The following is a 15,236-nucleotide window of genomic DNA, read 5'->3' as shown; positions in this document are numbered from 1 at the left end:
ACGTGTGGGGTTCTGCCAGCCACTGGGCCACTGCCAGGAAGCCCAGCTCTGCGTCCAGGTGATGCCAACATATCCTGCTCAGCCCAGTAAGAATCCAGTTCCTCAGGCCCCACAGTAGTCCTCAGAGCCATGGCACCAGCAGTACCCAGGAGTTTGCTGGAAACGCAGCATCCCGCAGCCCACCCGACCTGCAAGATCAGAGTCTCTGTTTTCACAGGACCCCAGACGAGGCGCGCACATTAAAGCTGGGAAGCCCTGGTCCGGAGCGGACTCCTGGCCTTGTTGCTGAGATGCACGGCTGTCGCGCAGGGCATGGAGCTTTCCTGGAGCCTGACGTTGGCACTGCCCCTTCTCCTGCTTCTCCTGCCCCTGAGATGCTACTGCTAGAAGGGGAAGGTGGCGGGGAAGGTGGCGGGGGAGGGGGCGAAGTCGGCCAGGGCACCCAGGAGGCAGAGGCCAAACCTAAGCTGGGAGCCGTGTGATGCCAGGACCCCAGTGACTGCCGCTGAGCTCGTTTTTTGGTTCTGACCAGGAGAAGGAAATGGGGCCCAGTCTCCTAAGAAGCCTTCCTTGGCCTGCTCCAAACCCAGGAGGGTCCCCAGTCCCTCAGGCGAGGATGCTGTGGCCCACACTCGCCTCGACAGGCTGCCTTCCCAGGGACCACATCCATACTGGCCAAACTCGCATGAGACTGGTGGCCCCAGAGCAAAACGCTTTCTAAGACAGTGTCCAAGAAGAAGCTCAAGACCTTCCCTAAAGCACTGGCCTCATGCGAGAATCCCACCCTCGCCAGACCCCGTTTCAGATCCTTTGTGTGGAAGGCAGGCCTGCGTCCCCTGCCCCACCACAGGTCTTTGGACCAGCATGAAGCTCCATCCACTGCTGTCACACCTGGCAGCCATTTCAGAGGAGCCATGGCCTGCCTGGGGTGTCCCTCTGTCGGGGATCTGTCCAGGCTGCGACACCCACCAGCTCCCCACCATGAGGAGAGCTTTCCCTACAAAACACCCACCACACACACATACAATGTGATTAAAATAAAATGCAATTCATATAAATATCTCCATCAAGGAATCATACAGGGAAGGCCCAAGTGGCCATGGGGAACAGACTGGGGTGTTAGTTTTTTAAATACACAGGCATAAATAACTGTACACAAGGCAGTTAAATACACAGTGGTGCAACAGCACCTCCTGGTGGTCACTTGAAGTGGTGCACCCAGCAGCGAGTTCCATCTTTCACCCACTTGCCAGGCCTGGCATTTAAGATTTCGTCTCCAAGGGACCAGGGAGGCCCCAGCTTGAGAGAGGAGGCTCCAATCAATCTGGGGTGCTTCTTGGTAGGAGGTCAAGTAAAGGGCTTGATGGGGAGCAACGTGAGGAAATAAGACTGCAGGCTGAGGGATATCGCTTTCCTCCATCTCCCCAGGCCCTGTGACCTCAGATAACGCAGAGCTGGCTCCATCCTTAAGTTCTGTGCTGGCAGCTTTAACCCCTCCTATGGGCTGTCAGAGCGCTGACATCTCCAGGCTGCTGGGCTGCACCGCCGCCCTGTCCTTCTTCACCTCGTAGGGAAATACAGCACCAAAGATATCTTCATGATAGCGCTTCTGGCTCTTTTAGGTAAAAACAGAGACCAATGTGTCAAGTCCAGGCTGGGATGAGCCCCTGGGGTTGCCCAGCTTCCCTATCACATGGACCTTCATGAGCCATCTCTCTTCCCAACTGTTATACTTAGATTGTGCTTGAATCTGGTTTAGACCCTAACCCCGCTCAGCACCTGCTCTGGTGCGGGCCCTCTAACCATCTCCAAAGCTTTACTTGGCATTCCCATTTCCTGCCCAGTGCTCATCCCCCACCCAAGATACTCCAGGAAGTGTGAGCTCTGAGATAAATACATTTGGGAAATGCTACGTCCTTTCTTTCCTTCCAGCCTTGAAGGGTCCTGATGAACAGCAGCATGCTGAAGGCTCCCAGAAGTCTTGTAGTAAAGCAACGTGTTTGCTTTGCCTTAACTAAGCATGTCCCAGGCTATTCGACCTTGGAACCTTTTTGATGCCAACTGTCTACCGACCCATTGAACACGTTTGGGGAAATGCCTGTTATCTCCTCACTGTTCTTCAAACACACCAGCTTAACTCACCCCCGGGGCCTTTGTGCCTGCTGCTCCTCCAGAACAGCCCAGTGTGTTTCCTTCAGTATCCACAGGGCTCCTCCTCACCATCTCAGGTTTATTCTCAGATGCCACCTTCCAGCTCCACCTTCCCTGGCCACCCTATTTAAAATTACAGTCCCCAGCATTCCCTGGGCTGTTTCCTGCCGTTTTTCTCTGAGGCACTACACCTCTTCCTTATTTGGGTTTGTCAGCCCCAGTAGAATGTAAAGAATTTTTGCCTGATTCATTTACTGCTCTATCCCTAGCACATAGTAGCTGCTCAATAAATGTTCAGTTGAACGTCTGAAAGTGTCTTAGGGAGAGTATGGAAGTGACAATCACAGGGTTTGGAACCAGAGAGAGGCAGACTGAACTCTAGGCTCTCACATTTACTGCTATGGACCCCGTAGGCCCCCTTCCCTCTGTAAAACGGGGTGCCTCCCTCATAAAGTCCTCGGCAGGACTGAATGAAATGTCACATGAGAATCCTTGGCAAGCAGCATGCCCAGTGTAAGCCCTTGATAAATATCACCACTATCATCATCCATAAAATGCAAGCCCATCCTGCTGGAGGGATGAGGGTGAGCAGACGCCAGCCTGGGTGTAAATAAGAAGTGTGAGGTTCACATGAGGCTGACAGGGAGCAGTCTTGCTCTCCCTTGTGTTCACAGCCTTGCTTTGGCCACACAGATACTTTCTGAAAGGGGGGTTTGGGGAGAGGCCAGGGAGACTCTCCTGCCCGCATTCCACAGATGGAAAAATGGAACACATTCACCTGACTTCTCAAAGCTGCCAACCAGTCTAGGATGTGCAGTAGGGCCTTCTGACAGCCCACCCAGCTCAGATCTCAGCCACTGCCAAGATTCTGTTGGGGTCCAGAACTTTTCTGGGCCTGACTCCCCGGGTCTACCTGCCACCCCTGGTCCTGGCTCCAATGGCCTGTGCCCTTGGCCAGCACCCTCAGCCCACACACCCACTATTATACCTTGAGCTGAAAGAAATAGTCCTCGACCTGCTCCTCATTCAGTTTCAGCTTGGCAGCCACCAGCTGCTTCAGGGCGTGGGCCACGTCCCGGGCCATGCGCACATCCCCGCAAACATAGAGGTGGCCCGGCTCCTCGTGGAGCACACGGAGCACCTCGCTGGCCAGCTGCTGCCGCAGGATGTCCTGAACATAGACCTGAAACCAGAGGAAACAGTGGGTTCAGTCCCCAGCTGCTGGGGACAAGGCTTGCAGGTAGGCCTGCTGGCCTCAGGGAGGTGGGGAGAGGGCACTAAGGGGTGAGGAGTGAGTCCCCTCCCAGCCAGGACCTTGCATGGGGTCAGGTTTAGGATGAGGCGCACGGATGCCCCTGGGGCTGGGCTGGGATTACAGAGATAAATGCTGGACACAGTCCTGCCCTCAAGGGGCTGACCTTCCAGTGGGGATCCCAGACTGTCTCTGAATTTGCCATGCTTCAAAGAGGCATCAATGAAGGCAGTCCCCCTGCCCAGGGCTCTCCCTACACCCCAGAAAAGGGAGCCTCTCAATGCAGACTGTCCATCAGGTCCCTGCAGGGTACGGATCCCAGGCTCCCCAGATAGAAGGTCCAGGAGTCAGTCGGGGACTCTGCTCCTGCTCCACACAGGATGCCCAGTGGCCCCAGCACTGGGCACAGAGCACTGGGCCCAAGAGGTGCCCTGATGGAACAAATGTGTGAAGGCCGAGAGTCTATTCTGACACCACAGGCTCAGTGGGCAACGCGGCCCTGGGGACAGCAGAGTCCCTCTGAGGGCCATGGTGGAAGCGTCGGCCGCCCTCCAGCCTTGCAAGGCTTGAGCATAGCCAGCCTGGACCACCTCTCCCTGGGCAGTTGCCTGTCCCAGGGGGCCTGCTGGGGACCTTCGGCAGGCTGAGCTCTGGGCTTAACCCACGTGTGACCTAGGTAGCCCTGAACCTCTCCAGGCCTGTCGCTTCTGCTGTATGAGAGGGTGTAACGCTCTTCACAGCATCACTCTGATGGTCGTGAATTACCAGCATTTTAGAGCTGAGGAGGTAAAGGCTGAGCGAGGCGAGGGGCCTGTGGGGACCCAGGGCTCACACTGGAGCCTTGTGTGTAATGCTTCACCTGCTTCGAGGCTGCATTTACCTTGGGCTTGCCAGGCAGACGGGAATAGGCTGTGTGCACCGCATGCAGCACCCCCTTCTGGGCCATCTGCAGCATCTCCTCCTGGTAGATGTGGTCTTCATCTGGGCGGCGGCACCCAAACACCAAGGTCATCCGGCCTCCCCGCACTCCTGCAGGAGTCCCGGGCTGTTGTTACCAAATTGGCCACCAGAGGGCGCCACGGCTCCAAGCCCAACTGGAATTCTCACTTCACTCCCACTAGCTATTTAATAGCATTATCCCCACTTTACGGATGAGAAAACTGAGGCCCAGGGCATTCAGATCACTCATCCATAGTCACATAACTGAAAATGCAGATGCAGAATTCCCTCAGCCCATCGGAGGTCAAAACCAGGGACTTTCCCGTTACCTCCACTCCCAGGAGAGGGAGCCCCGGCTACTATGCGGGAGACGGAAAGGCGGCCATTCTAACCCACAGAGGCCCGCACAGGGAGGCAACCTTGGGAGGCCTTCCCTCCAGAGAGGTCCAGCAACCGTTCGTGGGACTGCGGTTCTGCTCCTAGGCAGGCGCTGGCCGCTGGTGCCCCTCCCACCTGGGAAGCCTCCAGCCTTACCCTTGTGCTGGGAGTCATGGAGCCGCTGCTGCCAGAAACTGCGGAAGGGCGCGATGCCTGTGCCAGGCCCGATGAGGATGCAAGGATGGGAGGGGTCCTCGGGGAGGTGGAAGCCGCTGGCACTGAAGAGGACAGGAGAAGAGGCAGCCAGTCCTCAGACACCCCGGGCCCACGCACACACAGGATGGCTGAGGAGCTGGGCCTGTGGGAGGCGGTCGTGAGGGGGTGGGGAGGACAAGAAGCTCCTGTTTGATTTCCCACGTCCTGCAGGCTGCTTCCCTTCTGTCCAGCCACCAGCACCTCCCCCAGGTCCTTCTGAAAAAGGGTCTAGCTCACTGGACTCTTGAGACTCACCTGTCATCGCTGTCCCTGCTAGAGACAGCCACACCAGTGTGACCCCAGTGCCTTCTTTATGGGCCAAGGGGCTCCGAGCGTCTCCTAAACCCCAGATCCCTCCCTTTCCTCCCGGAACTCCCACGGGTCGGCGGCCCCACAGGGGACAGAGTGGAAGGGGTGCTTACTTCCGCACAAAGCAGGGCACTGGGTCTTGGGGCTTCAGGCTGTTGAGCCATGTGCTGCAGACGCCGTGGTGCAGGGGACCCTGGCCATCTGCAACGATAACACAAAGTGACCAACGTCCCCCCACTGCCCATGCGCAAACTGTACCAGCTGCTCCGCCCACACCACGGCCTCCTTGGACGCCCCCACTCAGGCACTCTCAGGACTCAGTGAGCAGCTGTTTGTCCTCCTGGTTCTGAGATCCACCCTCTGTGAGCGCGGAGCTGAGGAAAGTTGAAAGGGACTTAGAGAGGCTGCAAGTTGCTCCTTCTGCCCAAGCAGAAACTGAGACGGAGAGAGGAAAAGTGACTTGAAAAAGGTCACTCAGGTCGCGGTGGAATCAAGACAGCTCAGCTTCCCTGACTCCTACTCCAGTGCTCCTTCCAAAGAGTTTCTCCAGGAGCACCCCCAGCTCACCACTGAGCTCCACTGACAGCAGCATGAAGTGGCCCCTCAGGGTGGCTACTGCTGTGTGCTCATGGGCGTGTCCCTTGCTGGTAGCAACCCTGGGTGGTGGATGAGCTCCGCGCATTTCAGCCTGCTCTGGCACCTCGCTTTCCTCCTCAGTGGGCCCTCCCGGGCTTGTAGAAACCCAGGAGGTTTCTCTGCATTGTGTTCCATTTACAATGGCCCAGCACTTGAAGGAGGCCTCCAACCAACTGCAGAGGTCCCCCTGGTTTTCCTCGGGATTAAATTCTGATCTCACAGGACACGTCTGCTTCTCCTCTCCTGGTCTGGGTGGGTGTTCTCTAGCAGGGCAAACAGAGTCTCTGCCAAGGTTTTAGAAACTGTGTTTTTGCTTCTTGAGGACAGAGGGCTGGGAAGTGTGGGCAGCTCCCAGCTTTGCCAACCCAGGCAACGCTCAGTTACAGAGGGCAGGGCAGGGGGCAGAGGCCAGTGGTGGAGCCGAGACCACCTGGACGAGATGTTGGCCTCCCACTCTATGGCAGCGTCACCCCCCGCTTCGCTTCCCTCAGTGACCCTGACCTTTCCTTCTTGGCTTCAGCACAATGAAAATCAGCTAATTATTTCTATGCCTATCTCTCCACTGCTGCCTCTAGATGCTCCCTGAGGGCAGGGCTGATGTCTGTTGCATTTCCATACCCACCCCAGTGCCGGGCACCCCCTGAATAGCTCAGTGAGTGAATGAATAATCAATGCAGAATCTCCCCTGCGTTCAGGCTGCACGATCGGGAAGACTAAGAACCACTGGCCTCCCACCAGGCATTGGGTGCTCTCCACGTCTGATCTCATTAAATTGTCCCAAGAGTAGTGGGACAGTGGAGTGGTGGAGGACTTGGACTCAGCAGTTAGACTACCCAGGTCCGAATCTCAGTTCTCCACTTACTAACAGTGTGACTTTCTGTGCCACCTGTAAAATGCACACAGTGCCTACCCCACAATGTGACTGATCTTACACATACAGAAGGCTTGGTTTAGTGCCTGGTTCCTAGAGATCTCTCCCACACACCTCCTAATACTGTTAACAACTCTGGGCTGTGGGTGTTCCCTCCCTCCTTGAACTGATGAGGGAGCTGAATCCGAGTTGATGAACAGATGTCCAATAACGGGCGGAGAGGGGCTGTTCCAGAGCCTCTGCCCCCGGCTCACCTCGGGTGTGGTAGGTGACCACGGCCACAGTCAGGTGGATCTCTGTGGGCGTGTGATCCTGGGAGGAGCTGATGGAGTAGAACCTGGGCTTCAGAATGGGGAGCTGGGAAAGCAGGAAGCCAGCAGACACCCGCAGGGATGGGAACTCCTCTAGCACCTCCAGGAACGTGAGGCTGTTGGTGAACTTCCACTTGCTGTACTCTGAGGGCTGAAAGCCAAGGGTGATGTCAGTGACTCAGGGTGCCTGCCCCGCTTTGGGGAAAAGGCTGTCACAACCCAGTATTCATTCACTCACTCACTCAGCAAACAAGTCCATGTGCCAGGCACTGTCCAGGGTGCTGAGACTACCAAGCTTGAGAAGAAATAGTGCCTGTCCTGGAGGAACTCAGTCCAGTACATTTATCTAACTTGTGTGACCTCCACTGTCGGCAACTCATGGGCAGGGGTCAAATCTTTATTGTAATTTATTTGGGGCAAGGCTTTGGAACCAATCAGACCTGGGTTCAAATCTTGGCTGGGTGTCCTCACTAGCTGTGGAATCTTGTCCCAATTACCGTTTGTGAAACAAGGATAGTATTGCCTGCCTTGTGGGGATGTTATGGGAATTAAATGAGAAAGCATGTGCCAAGTTAGTACATTGCAGCCACAGAATAATGGCGGTGGAGGTAGTTGAAATTGAGATAATTAGCTATAATGATGATGATAATAATGACAACCAGTGCCTTTTGCAAAGACTTGGAACCAGACAGTTGCAGGTGAGTTAATGCATTCTCTCATTAACTTATTAATTCAGCTCTCCATCTGTCACTCTGTTCATTATGCCCATTTATCCATTCTTCCACACCATCCATCCCCCAATACATCTTAAGTGACAAGTTTATTCCAGTTTTGGGGAAAGCAAAGACAGATAAGGACGGCTCCCCTTTCTAGCTAATGTCCAAGGCAGTGCACTCTGGTTGCATCCTGCAGACACTTGGAAAAACTCAGTTCAGTCAACACAACTGTGTCCTAGACATGGGCCAGCGGACGATGCCTGGCTTCCCACCAGCCTTTGACAAGTCTCGCTTTGGGAACCTGGTGTGGATCCCTCTTGGAAGTTAAAGACCAGCTCTGGGCTCTGGCTCCCCACATGCTGGGGCCCCCAGCCCTGATCCTCACCTGACACAAGGCCTCCAGCCTCTGTCTCTCCGGCTCTTCTGTGGCCACCTGGGCCAGCTTTTGGAGCAGCAGCTGGGTTGGGGGAGTGGTGATGTCCAGGAAGTAGGTGAGGGCCTGGCTGAGTGAGCAGGGGGGCAGCCTCTTGTCACTGACCCAGTAGCTGCCTGGATGGGGAAGGAAGGTGTCAAGATGGAAAAGAGGCCCCATTCGGGATTCTCAGAAGGTAGCGAGGCCCCCAGGCAGACACCCCCTATTCTCCAGCTGCAGGGGAAAGGAGGCTCTAAAGACCTGGCTCTAAGAGCAAAAGGCAGGAAGAAGGTGGCACATGGAGAAAGGACTGCCAGGGAAGGCTGATCACCAGCCCCCAAAGGGGCACTAAGTTGGCGTGGTCCTGATGAACTAACCATGTCCTTCTCTGGCCCAGACCTGAACTTTAGCAAGACACTCACCAGTGATCTACAGACTCACAAGGACTAAATCCACCAAAGACTAATGGATACCTCACAGGCCAGTTGTTCACTTAGAGAGAAGCCCATGACTGCAGTCCCCTGGTGCTGTACCAAGAGGTGCTGGGTGAGCAGAAGATGAGCCCAAAGGGAAGTCGCAGGGGGAAGCATGCAGGGCAGTCACAGCACAGACCCTGGGGCCAGAAGACATGGGTTCAAACCCTGGCTCCCCACTTCCAAGGTGACTGAAGCCTCTGGGCCTTGGGTTCCCTCCCTGTGAAACAGATCTGATACCACAACCTCTCTTGCTGGGTTGGCATGAGCACTGAATGAAATTGTGCCATGATAGTTGGTGCTGTGCCTGGTACACAGATGCTTTGTAAATATTGGGTAAAAATATGAGCATGACATTATCTCCTCTGGAACAGAGTCCTGATGAACCACATCCATCACCCTACAGTCACAAGGACATCTGTGTCCTCATCCCCACGTCTCAGGTTCTCTCACTTTCTCCTGGACAGTGGGGGACACTGCCGGGCTCTGTTTCTCTGATCCCACTTTTTTTATTCTTTTGAGATGGAGTCTCTGTCACCCAGGCTGGAGTGCAGTGGCGAGATCTCAGATCACTGCAACCTCCACCTCCTGGCTTCAAGCGATTCTCGTGCCTCAGCCTCCCGAGTGGCTGGGATTACAGGCATGTACCACCATTCCTGGCTAATTATTTTTGTATTTTTAGTAGAGGTGGGGTTTTGCCATGTTGACCAGGATCGTCTCAGACTCCTGACCTCAAGTGATCCACCCGCCACAGCCTCCCAAAGTGCTGAGATTACAGGCATGAGCCACCACACCCAGCTCATCCCACTTTCTGACTTTGGACACTGCATTGAGGGGGATGTTGTTATCATTGGGGAAACTAAGGCCAGGGAGCCATGCCTTATGGGCTGGGACTGTTTCCACAGCTGCTTTCACAGAAGCTTTGGCGGCCCGCCCTCTCAGCAGGAAGGACAGGGATGGCTGTCACCGGCAGGCTCAGGCTCAGCCCCTCAGCCAGATGGGGTGGCCGGAGGATGCCAGGCAGCACTGGCTTTCTGGCCCGGGGCTCACCGCTCTCATCCAGGGCCTCCAGGCGCACTGTCTGGTGGGGCGCGGGGTTGTCCACCACTCGCTCCAGGATGCCTTGGACGAGGGCCGGCTGGTTGCCTGGGAAAACCCCAAGATGCTCCCCCGGCAGGTAGTTCAGGCCTTGGCCCTCCTCACAGGAGAGTTCCACCAGGATGGTGGCACGGCTGGGGAAGGAAAATGAAGCCTCAGGTGACATTGCAGGATTTCCTCCAGGGTTCCCTGACGGGCAGGCGAGATTCCCCAGGAAGTGTGCCCTCCTTTCATTTTCCTGGCTGGTTCTACAAGCCTGGGCCACCACCCTGAGCTTGGGATGAGGCATCCTCACAGCCAGGGGTGATTAAGAGGGCCCCAGGAGCTTCCCTCTGGGGAGGAGGGGGGCCCACCCCTTCCCAGCAGCCCTTGGAGCCCCCCGAGGGCTTGGCTACAGCCTCTGCCTAAAGAAAGCATCCTCCTTGGAGATACGTGGATATCAGAAGAAACCTTTCCTTGTCACCAGGACAAACCCTGTTCTTATTAGAACCAAGGCCAGTTTTCCTAATGCATGTGGGGAGGACAGCACAGATCAATGAAACCTGCAGATAATCCACAAGGCTCTTTCCCAGAGCTGGGAAATTTCCTTCCCTGCCAACACTTTTCCTGAAAGTTCTTAAGAATGAGTCAAACAGTTTAAATCTCTCTTGCACTCTCCTTTTAGTGAAAGAGTTCAATGAGGAAGGAGAGGAAGTGGAGCAGATGCTTAGAGCCCAAGCTGGAAAAATGGCCCGTGGTTAACCAAAAGTAGATGTAAAATCACTGGTGGCCGCAGGTTACCAGGTGGGCCGGTCCTACCGACAGTGTGGCTGCTAATGCCAGCAGATGCTCCTCTCCTCTCCCTTCAAAGACTGACTTCTGATCTTTCATTCATTAAAATAAAATCGACAGAGTATCACCCACGAAGCCCTGCACTTTCCCTTACCTGGATGTTGGACTCTGTAGATTCTGCCGAGATTTGAGCCTCATGGTGAACACATTCTTGGCGTGCATGCTGCTGAGGGCTGTGGAGGACACAGAGATGGTGAAATGGCAAAGTGGATCTTGAGCGTAGGTAGGGGAAGCCCCCACATGTCTGAGTCAGTGACACCTGAACACCACCCTTGAGGCATCCTGCTGAGCTGGCCATTGGGGTTTTCTTTTTTTTTTTTTTGAGATGGAGTCTCGCTCTGTCGCCCAGGCTGGAGTGCAGTGGCGCGATCTCGGCTCACTGTAAGCTCCACCTCTCGGGTTCACGCCATTCTCCTGCCTCAGCCTCCAGAGTAGCTGGGACCACAGGCGCCCGCCACCACGCCTGGCTATTTTTTTTTTTAGTAGAGATGGGGTTTCATTCGCCGTGTTAGCCAGGATGGTCTCGATCTCCTGACCTCGTGATCTGCCCCCCTCGGACTCCCAAAGTGCTGGGATTACAGGCGTGAGCCACCACGCCCAGCCCGGGGTTTTCTTTTTCTTCCTTTTATTCCACAAATAAAGATCCTTGGTCCAGGCTGGGCATGGTGGCTCATGCCTGTAATCCCAGCACTTTTGGAGGCCGTGGCAGGTGGATTACCGGAGGTCAGGAGTTTGAGACCAGACTGGCCAACATACTGAAACCAGGCATGGTGGTAGTGCCTATAATCCCAGCTACACGAGAGTCACTTGAAGCCAGGAGGCGGAGGTTGCAGTAAGAGGGAATCGCACCACTGCACTCCAGCCTGGATGACAGACCGAGACTCCGTCTCAAAAAAAAAAAAACGTCCTTGATCTGATACAGGGCAGCTTCTAGGTACTGCTTCTAGGTGTTGGGAAATTCAATTTAGGAACCTAAAAATGGAAAGTCCCAGGACATCTTCATGGCTTGGGATCCACAGGAGAGCATCGTTGACGTTGGGGATACCTTAAACATGTAGAAACCTTCAGGACTATCTTAGACAGGGCACAGGGCACAGGGCACAGCACCTGGGGGTGCAGAGTGGAGAGTTCACCACTACAGCCTGGAATCGCCTCTGTGATGCCTTCTTCATGACACTTGGCTGCCTTCGCGGCTGGAAGGCTGGGGGGCTCAGACCCCAATGTGGCCACAGGCTAGCAGCTTGCTTCACCTCCCTGAACTGCAATTTCTCCATTTGTGCCTTTCTCCCAGGAGGAGTGTCCAGGCTCATTTAGCCCATGTGGGCCAGGAGCCCCGCACAGTGCCTGACACATAGTAGGCCCACAGCAGACGCTGACCCCTTCTGTCTCCACCGCCCTCTTGGGGCTCCCTGTGAAACAGCCTCCCTCAGAGCCTTGAGTCTTGTACCCTAACAGGCTCTTGCATGCAGTGAGAGGGAGGCCCTGAGGCCAGCTGTCTCTGTTCAGAAAGACCTGGGGGTCTCCTTGACCACAGGCTCAGGGCTCAGACCCCAACACAAACAAGCCCCGTGTGCTGCAGAGAAGCAGGTACCTTTGCTGAGGTCCAAAGGCTGTGAGTCCTGCACAAGCCTGTAGCGGTGCGGGTCCCAGGTCACATTGGAGGTGTAGAGCTTGGGGATCTGAATGTGCTGTTTGCCTCGGACATCGAACGTCTCACAGGCTGCCTGGAAGAAGGTGGAGCAGACTGGGGTTAATGGTCAGCAGCAGCAGCATCCCCACCACTGGGCCTACCACTTTTTAGGCGCTTACCATGGGCCAAACACTGAGCCGTGTGCTTCGTGTAACTTCGAAGCACACTTACCTGATAGGGTGACAGCAAGGACTCAAAGAGGTGTCTGGGCTTGGCCCATAGTAGCTATTGCTACTATTATAAATACTGCTTTGTTTTTGTTTTGAGACAGGGTCTCACTCAGTCACCCAGGCTGGAGTACAGTGGTGCCATCATAGCTCACTGAAGTTCCAACCTCCTGGGCTCAAGCAATCCTCCCGCCTCAGCCTCCCGAGTAGGTGAGACTACAGGTGGGCACAACCAAGCCCAGCCAATTTTCTGTATTTTCAGTAGAGGCAGGTTTCACATGTTACCCAGGCTAGTTTCGAGCTCCTGGGCTCAAGCGATCTGCCCACCTCAGCCTCCTAAAGTGCTTGGATTCCAGGCACGCTCCACTGTGCCCAAGCATTATGAATGCCAATATTGACATGATCTTGTTGTATCCTCACGCCCACACTGGGAGAGGTCTGATTGCTCCTATGTTCCTGATGTGGAGCCACATGGAGGAGGCCCCGGCTTTGGAACCAAGCCTGCCCCGATGCAAGCTGATGCTCCTAAGCACCACTGCTGAGTGACGCTCTGCATGAGTGACGAGTTCCCTAAGTGACTGGGGCCAATCACAGCAATAAAGAGCTATGGAGATACTGAGTGGATCCAAAGTGGATCTGCCACTGTGTGGTGTCTGTCCCCAGGCTCTCTGTGGCTGTAAGACTGAAACAGACACAGTAGTTAAGAGGTGACCTAGGTAGTCAGTGGGGGAAAGACCTTAAACTAAAAGCTCCCTAAGGGCAGGAGGGTATCTGTGCCACCTTCTCCCCCAGAGTTGTGTTCACAGGGTGGAGCTCTTCTAGGGGGCTGAGGGACAGCAGCAATGACCTAAGCCCTCAGGCTTGTGGCCCTGGCCCATGCCTGGGACCACATCTACAGGACCACAGGCAGAGGTCATGGCACCTGGGATGCCCAGCACAGATGTCCTAGGCATGAATGCACCCTGTCATGTCCCTGCTGTGGGGCAGCTCTGGCTGGGAACTGACCTTGAAGGTTTGCACGGCCCAGCTGCGGAAGGCATCCTCCTGCCCGCTGAGCTCATCCCCTTCTCCAGTCGGGGTGAGCTGAGAGGCCCCCAGGTGGGACAGCTTCTGATCAATGTCATGAGCAAAGGCGCAGAACCGAGGGTACATGCTGGAGCCGAGGCCAAACACAGCGTACCTGCCCGAGGACACACATAGAGACTCATGTACCATGCAAGCAGCACCTGGCACCCAGCACCCAGCACCAATAGCCTGGAGGGCCAGCCTCAGACTCTCCCCCTCCAGCTGGAGAATGGAGCTGGACCCCCTTCTGGTCCTCTCCATCCTCTAGCCTTGTCACCAACTCCCATGACCACCCCATGCTTGGCCTGCAAACCTGTGAGAGGACTTGATTTCTGTGGTTTGACCCTCGACACATTCTGAGTACAGACCTTAGACCCAGGGTCTCTCTGTGCCTGCACGGTTCTGAGAAGACCCCCTGTGCACACCCAGTTCCATCCCCTGAACCCAGACTTTGGGTCCACAGGGAAGGGCTAGGAGGTGTAGGACAAGGGAAAAAGCTTTACCTGAATTTGTTGTTGAGCTCTTTCAGCATGAAGAGCGATTTCTTCAGTTTCTAGAAAGAGAGGGAACGACAGAGTTCTCAAGCCAGGATGAAAAAACACTGTTTTTTCCTTTCTTCTGGAAACCTGGCCACAGCTGGCAGGAGATGGTTCCCGGCCCACAACGGAAGTTGGTTTATGTATGGGGCCACCTGGCCAAGGACCTGGTTGTCAGCTGACAAGTTTAGCTTGTCTCTCACTCCAGCTAAACTGTAACAACTCGTGTAGGCCCTGCCCCTTAATGGGGGACCTGGAACAGCCGGGCCCCTACCCATCCAGCCCTGGCAGAGGGGGCCTGCCTTATAGCAGGGCCTCTCCAGAGGGGCTCCTAATGGGCGGTGATTCTGTTTGGAACCTGGTAGAAGCAACAATTGGTCCTATAGTCTCTGCAATAAGGCTGGCTTTCAAGGAACTCGAGATGATTCCAGGAGGTATGTGACCCAGCAGAACTAGCGTCAAGTATTTACTCCCTTTTCATAATTTATTTTTTAGTTATTCCCATTCAATTACATTTTCATTTTTCTGAGCACTGGAGAGACAGTCTCACATTGGTGCTAATAGACCTTTAATACCTCTCTCATTGCCTAGTACTCTTTCTTAAAAACAAAGATAGCTGAGCACGGTGGCTTACGCCTATAATCCCAGCAATTTGGGAGGCCGAGGCGGGCAGATCACCTGAGGTTGGGAGTTCAAGACCAGCCTGACCAACGTGGAGAAACCCCATCTCTACTAAAAAAAAAAAGAATACAAAATTGGCCAGGCGTGGTGGCACGTGCCTGTAATCCCAGCTACTCGGGAGGCTGAGGCAGGAGAATCACTTGAACCCAGGAGGCAGAGTTTGCAGTGAGCTGAGTTCACACCATTGCACTCTACCCTGGGCAACAAGAGCAAAACTCCATCTCAATAAATAAATAAATACATACATACATACATACATACCAAAAACAAAAAACAAACAAAAAAAACAAAGAGCAGGCCTTGGCCAGGGAATAGTATCTAGCTAAAATTCATTAACTTCATTTTGTTTTCATTGAATTTATGTTTTGCTGCTTTCCATTTGTGAGAGTGATACAAGTTTCCTTTAAATATGAATTTTTAAATACAAACAGGTAGGCCATTCACAGAAATATGTTAAATATGTCA

The 15,236-nt window shown here is 54.5% G+C and overlaps 1 protein-coding gene across 1 annotated transcript in view; it reads right to left on the bottom strand.

Annotated features, from left to right (window-relative positions):
- Positions 1-1,027: 1,027 nt before the first annotated feature.
- NOS2 (nitric oxide synthase 2) overlaps positions 1,028-15,236 on the bottom strand; it is a 44,659-nt gene continuing 30,450 nt past the window's right edge. The window contains exons 16-27 of the mRNA XM_032163244.1: positions 14,058-14,107; positions 13,495-13,669; positions 12,224-12,356; positions 10,727-10,805; positions 9,754-9,935; positions 8,204-8,367; positions 7,046-7,253; positions 5,398-5,485; positions 4,877-4,998; positions 4,284-4,432; positions 3,140-3,334; positions 1,028-1,615 (exon numbers count right to left, since the gene is read on the bottom strand). Coding sequence (XP_032019135.1) covers positions 1,508-1,615; positions 3,140-3,334; positions 4,284-4,432; positions 4,877-4,998; positions 5,398-5,485; positions 7,046-7,253; positions 8,204-8,367; positions 9,754-9,935; positions 10,727-10,805; positions 12,224-12,356; positions 13,495-13,669; positions 14,058-14,107 — 1,653 coding nt within the window. The 3' untranslated portion in view covers positions 1,028-1,507. The remainder of the gene's footprint in view (positions 1,616-3,139; positions 3,335-4,283; positions 4,433-4,876; positions 4,999-5,397; positions 5,486-7,045; positions 7,254-8,203; positions 8,368-9,753; positions 9,936-10,726; positions 10,806-12,223; positions 12,357-13,494; positions 13,670-14,057; positions 14,108-15,236) is intronic.

The sequence above is a fragment of the Hylobates moloch genome, unplaced genomic scaffold (assembly GCF_009828535.3).
Source record: "Hylobates moloch isolate HMO894 unplaced genomic scaffold, HMol_V3 SCAFFOLD_10, whole genome shotgun sequence".
Classification (NCBI taxonomy): Eukaryota; Metazoa; Chordata; class Mammalia; order Primates; family Hylobatidae; genus Hylobates; species Hylobates moloch.
This window is presented reverse-complemented; position numbering and strand designations above follow the sequence as displayed.